Source organism: Serinus canaria, chromosome 5 (assembly GCF_022539315.1).
Source record: "Serinus canaria isolate serCan28SL12 chromosome 5, serCan2020, whole genome shotgun sequence".
Lineage (NCBI taxonomy): Eukaryota > Metazoa > Chordata > Aves > Passeriformes > Fringillidae > Serinus > Serinus canaria.
Genome location: NC_066319.1, coordinates 35547544 through 35563019, shown reverse-complemented (window position 1 = coordinate 35563019; position 15476 = coordinate 35547544). Strand labels below are relative to the sequence as shown.

The following is a 15476-nucleotide window of genomic DNA, read 5'->3' as shown; positions in this document are numbered from 1 at the left end:
TATTTTAAACTTTCCCATTAGCAGTGGGAGCTCATTTCAAAACTATGCACTTGTTTTTCCCAGATGATTTGGATCACTAGATACCCAGATCCCTTTTAACTGCATTTTCCGTTCCCTCTGCTCCAATGCAGTGTCATTGAAAAGAAATACGCCAACTTGATAGACTGATCTCAGCCACCCGGAACACAAACAAGTAATGAACAGAAGGAAAAACACACAATATTCAGATTTTCTTTTCCATGCATAAACTGTACAGCATGCTGCTCTTATCACAAGCATGTAACATTTCCCCAGCAGAAGACAAGATCTTTCGTTTCTCATCAAATAAGAAAGCAAAGCCCGCTTCCTGCTAGCTATTGGGGCATCGGTAAGTAGAGCTGTAGAAATACTTTGTTTAATTCTGCTCCAAAGCCTGTATTCAGCCGCCTCCACAGACAGGGCGGACCATAAGCCGCCGTTTAACCATCCACACAAGATCCTGCTCACGCTCCCCGCCGCCCGTGACCCGCGGGCCCCAGCCGGTGCCGGTGCCGGTGCCGGTGCCGGAAAAGCGTGACCCGGCCCCGCCCTCAGCGTTGCGGGTTCACCATGGCGGCGGCGCGGCCGGCGCGGGCCCGGGCCCTGTTGCAGCAGAGCGTCTCCGCTCGGCTGCAGGTGCGGCCGCCCGAGAGCGGCTCCGAGGCGCAGTGGGTGGAGGTAACGTGGGCAGCGGGCCGCCCCCCGCCTTCGGCATCGCCCCTTCTCCCCGCCGAGCGGGGCCGAGCGGGGCGGCCGGCGGGAAAGCGCTGCGAGCCCTGCGCGCGTGCGCCGGCGGGCAGAGGGTGGGCGCTTGGACATCTGAGGGGAACGGGCTCGGCTCCTTTCCGGGCTGCGCTGCCCTTCGGGCCGTTCCAGCCTCGTCGCGTTTCCGCTGCAGAGCGCTCTCCTCGCCCCCTGCTTATCAGCAAAGGTTGCGGTCAGCCCCTTCGGCAAAGGGACAAGCAGCAGGAGGCGCCCTGCGCTTTCTGTCTCCTGCTCCTTCTCTCTCCCTGTGGTCCACAGTGTCCTCCGCAGGCAGAAGTCTCTTCAGGAGCATGACTGCTCCACGACCACACGCTTCCCTTCTAACTGTGTTGCTCCTTCTTTTCTTAAATACGCTCACAGAAACACTACAGCCTTGGCTGGTGGGCTCAGCTGTCGGCTTTGTTGTGAGATAGCGTTAACTTGGAGAAGAAAGGCCAGGTAGGGCAGTGGGACTGTGGCAGCACCAGTTCTGATGTTGTTCGGTTTGTTTTTTTTCCAGAACACTAACTAAACATGAAATTTAGCATTTAGAATTTAGACCACGACTCACGTTAAGGAAAGCATTGTATTTTCCCCCTTTTCCTCCCACAGTCTTCTGCTTGGGCAGGTAGGTAGGTCTGCAGACTCTTCAGTCGATGTGCTGTGCATGCATTTCCCGCTGTACCAAAGCACCAAGGCTGCCCTTTGGAGTGCACTGACCTGCTGTAGTTGTCATTGCTTGCGAGTTACCTACGCTAGCACAGCTCATTTCTGCCATTGTCAACTATTTTGCCCATGGGTTTTTTGGTTTTGTCTTTTGTCCTTTTTAAAGACTTAACAACATAAGGGGCTTGATACAGTCACTTGCATTAACTTTAAAAAGTAAAAGCTGGTTAAAGGGTTTGTGCATTCATTCAGGACATCTGAAAAGAGTACACTCTTTGCCTTTCACATTAGCCTTAAAACATTTCTCTCTTTGTTCAGAAGTGTCAGGTGGATCCAGCAGAACTAGTTTCTGCAGTATGGTCTGGGAAGCCAGAATGTTTTACTCAGAGGAAGTAGGTGTGATCTCACAGATACTGTGTTTCACAGATGTAGTGTGTCTCTGTAGACTGCATTGTTAGCCTTCCAGTATAAGGTTAATTAAAATAAAATTCACTTAGCCCAGCATAAATTAACTGTCGGAGAAATAATATATTTGTGGCTTGCTAATCTTAGAAGTAATTATAGATCTAGTAAAGAAAAGTAGAAATGTAATTTTGCTGTCTTTCTTTTAAAATATTTTAAAAGGTACGTGTTGTGGTTGGGAAATATGAATAACTTTGCTGCAAGGAGGTTATGTAGTTTATCTCTCTAATTTGCCAAATCACTAGGAAAGTAATAGATAGCACTAAAGGAGTCTGAAAGAGATTTGGGTGGTCTCCAGCAGATATTTTTCAGACATGAACCTTACTAATATTTGTTATGGGTACTTGGAAATCTTTCCTGGGTACCTGGGGCTTTTTAAGAGAAGTCTGTTTTAACAAGAACTAGTCACCATGCAGAAAAAAAGCCAATTGGAAGTTCTTTTTTTTTTCCTCTAGTATGACTACTTTAGAGGTTATTGGAAGGAAATTTTCCTGCTGACATTTTGTGGTAGGGTAATTTTACTCCCTATTTTTGCATGTCAATGCAAAAACAAAAAAAGAGTACAGACATCATCAACTATTATTTGCATCAACCAGTGTGTTCCTGATGTTTTATGACCAATTACAAGTAGGACCTCACCTTGAGACATTTCTAGCATGTAAAAGTGGCATATTATGTAGATGGCTTTGAATAGCTTCTGAGCTGTAAGAGACCCCCATGAGGTACTTTAGGAACTTGAGAGCAGATGCTCTTTATCTTCAAAAAGGTTAGGAGTGTATTTTATACGTGAATCTCTGCCTTCGTTGTGTTTTCATGACTGAGTTTTTTGGCCTGTTCAGGGTTACTGTGCATAGGATGTCTTGTTTATGGGGAATTTTGTTTATATACCCTCCATAAAAGGTTTAGGTATACAGCAAAATAAGAAGAAAAAAGGAATTCTTCTTGTAAAGGTAGGGGTGAAATAAGGTACGGTTTAGTGTAGTTTATAACTGTGGGAGAAAAGAGACATAAAATGAATATTCAGCTAAAAAGTATAAGTGCCTACACTTCATGCAAGGAAAACTGTCTTTTCCTTATCTTATTTGCCTTGATCTGTTTTCTGGTTACTATGGCAAAAAGAGGTGCAAAATACCAGGCACAGACTTGTTCTGTGACCTGTGGCAGATGATGTAATCTCTCTGATGCACTGACTATAAGAAATATGAAAAAAATCTTCCCAGAGGGTAGTGAATCTGAACTTGAAATGGAAATGTCACAGAATAATTTATGTAAGGTAGTTTCACAAACTGACTTTCTAAGAATTAAAAAGTATTTCTGATTTTATTATCCATTGCATTTTCTTGGAGGAAAAGTTAGTAAAAAATAGAGATAATATTTTGCAGAATATATTTCAGTTTTGCTAATGAAATCCTGAAAAATACACTAATATTTAGTGAGGAGGGTGAGAAAGGAGTGAGTTATTTGTCTTTTCCTGCAAAAGAGCTAAAAAGCAGCATTTGGAGACTGTGTTGCTTAGGCTGTCTACATGGCATTGGGGCTGGGTACTTCAGCCTTTCATGATCTGGTTCAGCAGGTTGCCTGATCTGATGATTACTTAAGACACTGTATAATAAATGCCAGTGCTGCACAGTATCTTGCTTTGCTGGTTTATTTATGTAGGCATTTTACTGCTCACAGTAGATGCACATAGAGCACAGCTTTCCTCTCTGGTCACTCAGTAGGTTCCTTGCAGTGGCTGTTTACACACCAGCATGTTGAATTTATCATCTTCTTATTTGTGTTATTTTGCTCGAATTTTTGTGCATCAAGTAGAGGTCTGAGGAGCACTCAACTAGGCTTTGATAGGTTACAGAGGACCTGCAGCAGTGGCAATGGTTTTGCTTTGGTTCAGAAAGTTTACACATTACATTAACAATGAGCACAAGTCTTAGGACACTCGGAAGACTGGTATAAGGTCAGACTGACACATGTTATTATTAGCTTTGGTCTTGTAACTGCATTAAATTTTACATCTTCAATTAAGAAAACTAAAGAATAAAGTAAGACTTAACAAGGGGTTGAAACATGGCTGTACATATTGAGCCAAAATTTTCAGTCATAGTTAGAACCTAAGTTTCCTCTTACAAGTAGTTGCATAGCTTTCAATTTTATCATGGTTGTAAAGTGTTCTAGAAGACCATAAACATGCAGTATAAATAGAAGCATCCTCTATCGGCTTTAACTTGTCTCTGAATTGATTTCTCATTTAACCTCCCATCCCTCTAATTTTCTTCAATATGTGTGTCTCATCTTGTGATAAATAGTTTATTCAAAAACAAACATCAAATAAGGGCAGAGGCTGGAAAAAATCATTATTTGTTTTACTTTTTCTATCTGGCCTTAGGACTTTCAGGGGTCAGTCCTTACTTTTTTTGTGTCTTTAAAATGAGCGACTTGCAGAATATTGTTACTGCTGTGAGACTGTACCGAAAAAAGTGTTTTGAAAGAAGCCATTTAAAGCTTTTAAAAGTTCTCAGCATGCGACATTTTGGCTACAAAGAGAATTCCGTTTTTTCAGAAGTTAGTCACTAGAAAAATAGTTGAGAAGGCATAGCTTTTCTCAGTCATTGCCTTGAGCATTTTTTTTAATCTCTGCAATAACAAAGGGACAAAATCCTGTGTGTATAGCTAAGATTTCTTCACCAAAAACCTTTATAATTTGGGGAAAAAGCAAATAGAGAAATTTTTAAAAAAAACCTTTTTAGAAACTACTCACATTTTCTATCATTTTGCTTTGATAGCATTAATAACTCCTTCCTGTCCCAATCTATTTAACATCTCTTTGGTGGTATTTCACAAGTTGACATATATGTGTCCTCCAACAAAATTAAAAAGATACTTATTCTTCCCCACTAAGGCAGTGGGGAGGTGTTTTTATATTCTGTCTGTGGATCCTGCCTGCCTGTGGATACTTTGGGATTTTTCCCAGAGAAGTTAAGCCATGCAGGTATACTTGTGCGTGAGACATAGTTGCTGCTGGCTACACAGCCTATCAGTTTGGCTTAATAAAGCATGGGTTGTTGCATGTGCATTCCTTGTGGACTAACCAAGTGAGCAGAAAAGCTACACAGGAGTTTCCTTGTGCTTTCTCCTCAGCAGAGGCTTAATTCTTCTCTCAAATACATTGTTCTTAGAAGTAGTTGCTCTAAATGCTAAAGATGTGGCATATCCTTTACTTGATACCAGTCAGCTGAAAAGTTCCATTTTGCCAGTTAGATTTTACCCAGGCTTATAAATAGTATTTTGAACAACTTTATAATATTCTGAACAACTTCACAGTTGTTGGTCATCGTATTTAAAGATTTAATGAACAGACTCTGTGGTTTTTTCAGAATTATATTGTACTAGATTACTTTCAAGACCAAAATAAAATTCCGCTCCTTGAAAAGTCCTGTGGTGTTTTTCGTGTTTTGTAATTGGAAATAATATCATAGTTCATGCTGAAAATTGATTTTAGCTGTACATATGACGGGAAAAAAGCTTTAATTATTTCTTATGCTGGATTTAATTATACTAATTCATCTGGTCACCTGTCTATGTTAGTACTGTACGCTCTACATTCCAACTAAATTTGGCTTCATGTGGAGCCAATAAATTGTCTTAATTGCATGTAGAAGCATTTTGCAGATAATGAGTATATATTTTATCTTCCACAGTGTGGTGTGTAAACTCCATGTCTGAAGCTGTACTAAATAACTAAAGCTACTCTTTGTTACATGTTTTTGTCATTTTTGATACTGTTTTAATGATAAGCATGCATCGTAGATAATGAGAAACATTTGACATAGTTTTCTGTAATCTTTTGTAGATCCAGAGAGGGCTTGTTATCTACATATGCTTCTTCAAAGGTGCTGATGAAGATCTTGTCCCAAAAATTGGTATGATATAATCCATACACATTATTTTATGGTTTGAAAAGGAAACAAAGCAGTTGAGGCAGAGAAGGTAGCAGCCATTTGGATAAGCCATGAGATGGCGTTATTCTAACTCAATTACCTGCCTGAAGGAACAGTTTGGTCTGTCCTGTTTCTTTTGACAGTTGTCTGTGCCTCTTTGTCTGTCTGTTCATGACCAACCTAGAAAACAAATTCCCCTGATAACATTCTGGCAAACAAAGAAAATGCTGCACCTGCTGTTTAACATATTACATGTGTCGGGCAATAAGTTCAGTCCAGGACAGAACTGAATTTTATATAGTTCATGGCTTGATTTGGTAAGTGTTTTACCACTGATCTCACTGTATGTGCAGGATATTTAAAATCATAGCCAGCAGAGGGAGTTGTGTGGATAATGAAACAGTGCCTTTCCCATCTCACTTTAGTGGTGCTTACATACACTATTAGCATGTCCAGTTTTCTGGTTCAGAAGCAATAACAGCAATGTCTGCAATTCTTGTCTTCTCCACATGAACTTTGACATTTACACTGAAGCAGAGAAGATTCTGTGGATGAGGTCAAATAGTAGCAATTTCTGTCTTTACCCAGTGTGTTTTGATTTTTCTTTTGTTTGTTTTTGTTTTTGTTGCTGTTCTGTTTTGGTGTTTGTTTGGGTTTTTTTTTTACTTTTATGAAATTTCTTCTCCCTCCTTTCCTCCATCAGTAGCACTGGTTCCCCTGGGAAATTCTGTCATGCTGCTTATTCCAGAGAAAAGTGCCCCTTTTCTGTGGCTGGCTGATACTAGTGATTTGGCTAAAGATTGTGTTACAATATTTCACTGTTTCAGTCTGTTTCAAACTGCTGGCTGAGACCAGCAGTGCACAAGTACAGGTGTTATTAAAAATGCTGAGAGCAACTCCTGGGGGGGTGGTTCTCTCTTGGTCTTGGAGAGCACAGTCCTTTAGTGATGCTAAATATTTATTATATAAAAATTTATTTTGTGCTAGTGAGAGTTCCATGAGAATGTTGCTTGAGAATAATTACCTTTTCAGCTGTGGGGCAGCTAAAACAGGGTGGAAAAAGAAAGTTCTGTTTCCTGTCAGGAGATTCATCTAGGACCGTCCTTCTTGAGTACCTCTCTTAGAGAATATTGTTTCCTAAATATATCTTGGATCTGTTTAAGTGTGTGGGTTTGGTTCCTGAATCACAACTCAGCTGGTTTTGCTTCTAAAAACATTAAACATTTATGTTTAGGGTTTGGAGGCATGACTAGTATCCTCCCAGCTTTTACAGAATTGGGTAATGATTTGATTTGTTACAGAAACATCAGAAAATCTAAAGTTAGTAAATGCATTGATTTTATTTGCAAGTTTATGTGCTCTGGCTTATAAATCAAATTGCATCTGACCTTCCTGCCCACCTCCTGTCTCAAGTGACAAACTGGTGGCTGCATGTCTTGAAGTGGAGCACTGAAGGATGCTTGCTCTACTTGAGACCAAACTGTGGAGCTGTGCCTTCAGCTCAGATCATGCTGGGTCCTGCTGCAAACTCCTGAAACCAGAAAGAAAAGGGAGTCAGGGCAAAACCCTTTCCAAAGTGCACTGAGGATGGTATGTCCTGGAATAGCTACCTATTTGAGTATCAAGCAATTAAGGAAGGCTCACTAATTGCATCCTGGGTTCTTATGGGGGTGTCCAACTAGAATCAACTTTAGGATTTTAGATAGCAAATCACTTCCCCCCAAAATAGAACTTTAGACATATAATATTAATATCCTTCACATTCCTCACAATACTCAAACATGTTAGTTAGTTAGGTATTTATTAATTGTCCATATTTCAGTTCATTAATAAACAATCTCTTTTACTCAGTGGTTTGTCAAAATATTTGTTGGATCTTGTTTATGGTGTCCTGTTTAATTAATTTCAGCAATACTAACTCTTATTTTATTTTTATTTGCAGTTGATACGCTGTTGAACATTAAATTAAGTGAAAATGAAAACGGCGAGTTTGTCTCTGTTCTTGATTTACCAGGTGATGTACTCATCATACCACAAGCTACCCTAGGTGGTAAACCAAAGGGAAGAAAGATGCAGTACCATGCAAACATTGAAAAAGAAAAAGGGTTGGAACTTTATTCTCAGTTCGTGACTTTGTGTGAAAAAGAACTGGCTGCCAATGCCAAATGCATGGAAGCTGGTGTTCTTGTCAAGCATGGCACATATGGAAACAGACAGGTGTTAAAACTGGATACAAATGGACCTTACACTCACCTGATCGAATTTTGAAAAAATAAAATGTATCACGAATGCAGTACTGGTGTCCTTTGTTTGTTTTGGTTTGGGTTTTTTTTTTTTTTTTTTCTACTAAGCATTAAAGTGCTTGAATGCCTTGGGAGATAGTTTAAAAAAAGCTCTCACTCATCTGTACTGGTTTTGCCAATCCCATTGAATAGGAGGATGCCTGAGACTGCCTTGCTATCATGAGTATGTTTTTTGCTCATATGCATGTGAAATGTCGTCAAAATATTTATTAATATTGATCCAATATTTCAACATGTTTATCAACAAAAATGGGATCATGCAATAATTTTTTACTAAAAAATAATGAAAGAAATATTACATGTATAGCTTGAAGAAGTGGTTTATAGATAAAAAAGGATACTTTACATGTACTTAGATCAATTTTTACCTCTATGTTTTCATTTTTATAAAATGACAATGCTTTCTAACTAACTGATATATTGAAAACAAATGCACTGAATTTTACCCTCTTAGAGAGTAAGTACTAAATAAGAAAGTCCATCCCCCTCAACCAGAGGATATGAGGGTGGGATACTTAAGGCAGTACAGGACTGATCATGGGCTTTGCAGGGAAGAGTAAGTGAGGCACACCTAGAAACTAGTAGCACTGAATTTCTTGCTTGAAGGTTGCGTTCGGAAATCTCTGATGTGTTTTGATAGGCTGCCTGCTATAGCTTGGGTTATGTCCTTGTTACTGTGGTCTTGCTGTCTACTCAATTCTTTCATAACAGAGCCTCAGGAAAAGAGCAGAAACATTCAAATGAAAACAAAAAATAAAGATGGTACAATGTACGCTGCCATCTCATTGTTCCCTCTGCCCCTATTGCTTCCTTCCAGCTTTTTGTCCATTGAAGCTGCTAGCCAGAGACTAGCTTTCCTTTTATAGGCAGTGTTGGTACATTTGGGGCTCCCTTACCAGCTGACCCCCCCATGCAGTTCTGTTACAAACATTATTAACAGATGGTGCTAAGAAGATATCATGGGAAATTCTGTCTGGAAAGGCAGTAAGAACAGAACAGCTATATTAAAATGTGGCAAATTCAAAACTAATACAAATGTGTTCATCCTGTGAATCAAGTTTCTCTTTTTAATGCAGCATAATGGTTCAGAAAGGTTCATAGTGAAATCAGACATTTTTATGATTTGCAGAAATTATCCAGAATTGCCATTTGAATAAGAAGCTGTTCTGGAAGAAATGTAAAACCTTGTGATTAGTGAGGATGGCAGCTTGCACAATATTAAATTGTAGGCCAATAGTTACAAATATCTTCATTTGTATCAATAGATACAAATATCTTCTTATCTTCATTTTGTACAAAACATTGAATGTATAATCTGTAGGCTCAAACTATGCCACGAGAATCACATTTTTTAACAGGTAAGTAACTTATAGAAGTAACTTACAGTTTTGATAAGAGAGTAATGATTTTTTTTTTCAGCTTAGCATAATATATGCTTAATAATTATGAAACAAACAAGGATATTGAATTCCTGGCAACTGACATTCTCACAGTTGAAAACAACCATTTACACAAATGGCCTGGAAATATTAGCTATTAGGAATCAAATGACATATTTATTAATTAATAATTAACAGTTATGACAGACACAGTATGACTCATGTTCAAAGTTCTTACTAGCAACATTTAAATAATATTGTCCTGATGCAAATGACTAATACAAAATCATTATGGTCTGTGTGCTTGAAAAATCATTGTAATTCCTCTTTGTTGGAGGTCAAATCCTAAAAAGTGCTGAGTAATACCACTTTTCACAGACCTTACAGGAATTGTGGGTATTTAGTGTATCTCAAGAATTGATTCTTTGAGGCATAATACAAAGTCTGCATCTTTTAATTTACTTTCTGTCTCCAGAAAGATCTTCAGCAGCCTGGCAATTAATTATATTTTAAGAACTCCAAGGTTTCTAAGAGGGATAAGCTTGAAAATGTTTAGTGAAAAACAGACTTCAAACCAAACTCCATCTCATAGCATCTGTCATACAAAGCATATAAAAACTAATGTACATTTCAGTGGTTCTTAGGACCAGACAGAACTCTGAAATTTTTGTAAAAAGTAGATATTTATGTATTATTGGCCCATTTCTGATTTATTTGTGTATCCATCTTGGAATACTGATTTCTGCCATCCTCTGCTCCAGGGACTGGCAGCTTGTTGAATGCTGTTCCCTTTGTACTGCTTTATTTATATCTACTATTGATTTACAATCCATTTACTGAAGGAAGCCATTTCTGAATAACACGCTGGACCATACTGATAAAAAAATTGATTAAAATCACTTTTTCTGATCCAAGTGTTTGTTCCCTTCAATCTTGAATATATGCTTTAAACAGATGACCTGACTGTGCTTTAAATAGTTTTTGTAATATGACTAGACAAAAACTCATATAATTATCCTGTTCTATACTTAGAGAATATCTATTAGAAGATGCTTGATGTTCCCCACTTCCTTGAAATAACCTATAAAGTGAGGAGGTGTCCTTCTGCTGTTATGTCTCCAGTTCAACTGCCAGGCAGGAATTTGCAATATCAGGTTTTTGTGACCTTGTTTGCAGTGCACACACCCAGTGTGTTGAAGCTGAGCATGTGTGGACTATGAACTGGGCTCATAAACACTCACTAATGAATTCAGGGGCAATAGACTGTTTTCTAGTCAGCAGTACTCCTGCTTCCTTCCCATGCTGCTACATAGAGTATGCAACATATGAATTTACAAGATACAAATATTAATCCAGAATTGAAAATTAATAAACAGCATGTAGCCCAGTAATACTTGCAACTCTGTTGCTACTGCTAGTGACAGTCCACAGGCCTTGTCCCAAGTGTTCCAAGAGTTCAGGATGGAGGTTTATCACAGAAACTTTCCTCAGGCTTCTCAGAGCTTTGGTTTTATTTGATTTGGCTGTAACAATTTTTTTTCTAAGGACAGGAGGCTATGGCTAATTTGTTTTACTTTTATGTGTAACCACAGTTGTTATATAGGTTTCTAATAATTAGTATTTATTCTGTGTAGAATTATATACGTAAGACTAACAGGGTGTTACAGGGTACAGAAATATAGGCCTATTAAACCAGCAGGAGCTTTGAGAAGTGAAGACAACAACTGCAGTGTAAAGTAGAAGCATGGGATAGTAAGAGATGGGGCACTTAAGATTAACAAAAAGAAAAATACATAGTTGCAGGCCAGGAAAGAAAAGCAAGGAGTAAAACTTTATTAGAAAATGTATAAAAAGAATGCCAAGTGAGAGATATTTCCAAGAAGAACCCAAGAGAGAGATAAAAAAGAAGACAAAGAAGAAATCATAAGCATCAACATTATACTCCTGCAGGCACAGAACTCCAGATGCTGATGATCCACTGTGGCTCCCTCTACAAGGTGGAACCAAAAGGAGATAAAAGGTCAAGCATGACACCAGGAAGAGGGGTGAGGGTAGGTACGAAATTGTGCATAACAATTTTTACTGTACTATTATTATTGAGACCTTCTATACAGTTTCTTTATTTTTATTTCCTTTGTTTTTCTGCAATAATTATATTTGGACGGATAATCATTTATTAAATTGCTACGGTTGCAATTAAAATAAATTTGGTGTGACTCTAAACATAGGGTGGATTTCTTTTTGCCTGTAACATGATTTTGCACATAACAGTTTCTGCCGACTGTTGCTTCCCCATGTTGAAATGGCAGCCACTTGATGGGCTGCTGGATATCAGCCAGCCTTTGTGATGCTTTTCACCAGGTCTTTTAATGCATCTGTGATTTCTGATCTCATTTACCACAAAACCTCCACAAAAATTCTTCATTGTGACTCAATGCAACAACTGCTCTTTAGCTCCTCTTTGAGAACAAAGTTTCACATCTACTTGGATTTAAAAGCATGATCTGCTGAACCTCAGTCTCCCCTCTGGTATAAAAACAGCTTATTTGGAGAAGGAGGGATGACTCTTTTAAGCTTCCATTATTTTTTGCTTTTAGTTTCTGTTCCTGTGTTCCATATGGACTCCTTCAAACACATTGTTTCTCTTTGGAAGCTGGAGTAGCAGTATGCCACAGAGGGCTAGAGTGGTCTCCACAAATGCACAAGCATTCATTATCTGAGGTCTGCCACCAAACTCTGTTGTGACTGACTTAATTTCTTAAATTCTTTGCATCTCAATTATCATCTAATGAATGGCTATCTATTTTTGTTTTCAGTGTCTTGATCCTTAAGATCATACATAAAGCAAAACAATGACCATCACTGTCTAATGTATTGCACAGCACAGTGGAACAGGACTGGGTTGTCTGGCAGATCCACCAGCTGCTTTATTCTAAACATCAGAGTCACAATTGCTGGACAAGAACAGAAAGCAGAGCTTCCTCCTTAATTTTTTTCTTGGGGAAACAGCACCCAAAACTTGATGAATATGGTATTTCTTATTTATTCTTTCTTTGTTTCTTGAAGCTTCTTGAAAGCAACTCAGAACTTGGGAATCCCTCTGAGATTGCCAAAAGATTCTTTTACCAGAAGTGCCATGCAATTACAGCTGAAAAGTAAATGGTGTATGTGTTTCTTTCTCTTGTCCACACAAGAGAAAGAAACAGCAGTCAGAATAGTCCAAGTACTATGAATGTATTGCACATTTTCCATTTAAACCAATGCTGTCTTCTAGTTCAATTACTGCCAGTGTGTGGCTTTGAGCAAAGCAATTTTCTGCTCCACTTTTTCCATCTGTGATCTGAAAGAAAGAGTCAAAACAGGGGGAAAGAGGTTTAAAACCACTGGGTTTTCCCCCTTTCATTAAAAGTAAAACATCATCTCTGATCCTCATTTTCCATTAGAAGACAGTATGCTTTTACCTCTCTTCACCTTTGTTGGAGCTACAGGAAGTTGCCTTTCACTGCCTCCTACTTTAGCCTCTGCCTCACAAATGTGACTTAAGGTAATATTCACAGAGCATTTTGAGTACATCAATGCACAGTGTGGTATCAGTACAAATAACACTTCATAGTATTTCTAAAACAGGAGTGATCCAGACAGCATGGGAGAGAAAATAAATGGCATCCCTGTCTAACTGTTCTAGTTCATATGTATCTCATAACTCTGAATTTAACATTGCTTTCCATTCACCTTAATTATATTTACAGGTGTAAGTGCCATAATAGATGCCCTATTACATCACTGTGTGTTAAAAATGTGCAAGAAAGGAGCTTAATGCTATTTAGATGTGTTCCATTAGAAGAGACTGGCAATGAAAGTTTTGGATTAATGTTGAATGTAAAAGTTTTTTGGGAGGCCTTAGTACTTAGTTGGCAATCCATCCCTAGATTTAACTTTCTTATTTCCCCCTTCCATTTTGGTACCTCTATCTAATATTATCTAGGCCTGCACAATACTTTTATTTGCATTTTAGGATTTAAAATAACAGCAGAACTGTGTAATTGCTTGGCAAGAATTCAGGCCTTGTATTTTGTGATAGTACAAAAAGGAACTGTGTTGGGAATAAAAAGAAGCCTAAGCAGTATTGTAGCATGAATATATACATTATTTTTGATATTAAATTTGTAAAAAAAGCAATATTGGCACCTAAAGCATTGCAAAAGCTAGGACAGGCCAAAATTTATTGGGTTCTACATGCCTCCAGAAAGTAAAACTAAATGGTTAATCTTATAATTAATACAAAGATATCCCTTCTTAATGATTTTAAAATATAATAGAATTTGGTTTTGTTTGCTATGTAATTATTTGGTGATGTAACATTTGATTCAAATCAGGCCCCTAGTCCTGTGATTCTTACACAGGCGTGGACAGTCCCACTGAATTCAAAGGCATACATTATTTTTTCTTCCTCTAGATTCACTGAGGATTATAAAGCTGAAAGAATGAAAATATTTAGCTCAGAGGCATATGTGACTGTATAGATATTCTACTATGTCTGGAATTTGTATGGCAGAACTGACTCATGCTCTAAATCAGTCAACCCACTTTACCAAAATAGACTAATGAGAAGACTGATCAGTAGGTTTGAGCATTTCAATTATTTGCCAGTTGCTTATTTTCTTAAGTAACTTGTTACTGAAGCACAGTCAGGACTAATGGGGAAAGGGAAAATTGAATTAATACTTGGTGAATGCATCTGTCCTATTTTTTCTGTTTTAGAACAAATTACAAGAAATTTGCACAACTTTTTTTTAAAATTCAGATTGAAAATGGGAAAAATAAAAATAGCATGCATAACTGCTAAAGTAGATGCTAATTTGAATCAGAGCATGGTTAACCAATTTAGAGAAAAATAATAGTAAAAATCAAGGTTAGCTATAAATCCAATAGAGACAGACTCTTATCCTTATGTAAGCACTGCTGGCACAAAGCAACCCTGAAGCTGATGTACCCAGAGATGGAGGGAGCATCCTGCATCAGTATGCCTTGTTATTCCTATTGATTCATATCAGTTTAGCATTAACAAAGCATTACTTAGATCTGATATCATGTGTCCTGGGGAGCTGGGTAATTCTTCGGAAAAACTTAGCAGTTCTTTCCTTCTTAATGAATGATGTTTTGTCTTCCCCTGTGTTCATGTAACACGCAGCATTATGGAATACTAATTTTGAGTGGGTGTCTGCCTGCAACTGTAACAGAGTGAATAATAGGTATAATGACAATAACAGCAATAATATTCCAAAAATTATTCTAGATTTGGGGTTGTTTGTTTCTGAGTTAACATGATCAATCCTTTACAAATATTGACAGGAGTTTCTGGTACCTCAGGACTGTCAGCGAGCCCTTGTTTTTCTGGAGTTCCTCATGGGAAAAGTCATCACGTAACAGTCTTTGAATATAAATTGTTCAGCTGACCTTTCTCACAAGTGAATTGCAAATCACTGTATTAGTAACAGCAATTCAACTCCTGATCAAAATGAAGCTAACTTACCAGATAATTCTTTCCTGGGAGTGTATATGATTTTTGGAAACAGGTTAACACCTTTACATCAGTACTACATTGTGGAGTTGATTTCTGTGAAACATAATATGTAAATAATTTCCTGCTTCAGGTGTGAGGCATATTCTTCATTACCACATCCATTGCCAGAATTTTCTGAAAAAGGTCATTGCATCAGTGCTCATGTTTTTTATCACAGTTTAGTAAAAATGAAACCAGTGTCCATATATGGTAAAGCAGCCTGGTGCTCGTGGCATCTACAGCACAATGTAATCAGGCAGCCCTGCATGTGCTCTTTGAAATATTTCTCAGCAGTATCATCTGCATAACTGAGCACAGATGTTTACAGAGGATCCCCTGCATGTAAACTTTACATATTGAACCTATGTTAAGTCGAATGTACAAGCTTATGCAAGGTTTAGGCACA

General features: G+C 38.1%; 1 protein-coding gene across 2 annotated transcripts; it reads left to right on the top strand.

Moving 5' to 3' along the window:
• Window positions 1-540: 540 nt before the first annotated feature.
• Window positions 541-8118, top strand: DTD2 (D-aminoacyl-tRNA deacylase 2). Of its 2 annotated transcripts, none has more exons than XM_030240694.2 (3): window positions 541-696; window positions 5738-5807; window positions 7768-8118. In XM_030240694.2, the coding sequence occupies exons 1-3, from the start codon at window positions 589-591 to the stop codon at window positions 8091-8093; spliced, it is 504 nt and encodes a 167-aa protein (XP_030096554.1). In that variant the 5' UTR covers window positions 541-588; the 3' UTR covers window positions 8094-8118. The 2 variants fall into 2 exon arrangements, with proteins under 2 accessions (XP_030096554.1, XP_030096555.1); XM_030240695.2 differs by having other exon boundaries at window positions 544-654.
• Window positions 8119-15476: the final 7358 nt, after the last annotated feature.

Bases quoted from the DNA above. Each gene is read 5' to 3' on its own strand.
- DTD2 (XM_030240694.2), top strand. From the start codon at position 589: ATGGCGGCGGCGCGGCCGGCGCGGGCCCGGGCCCTGTTGCAGCAGAGC. The intron at 697-5,737 runs GTAACGTGGGCA...AATCTTTTGTAG, and splicing joins CCGAGGCGCAGTGGGTGGAG to ATCCAGAGAGGGCTTGTTAT. The intron at 5,808-7,767 runs GTATGATATAAT...TTTTATTTGCAG, and splicing joins AGATCTTGTCCCAAAAATTG to TTGATACGCTGTTGAACATT.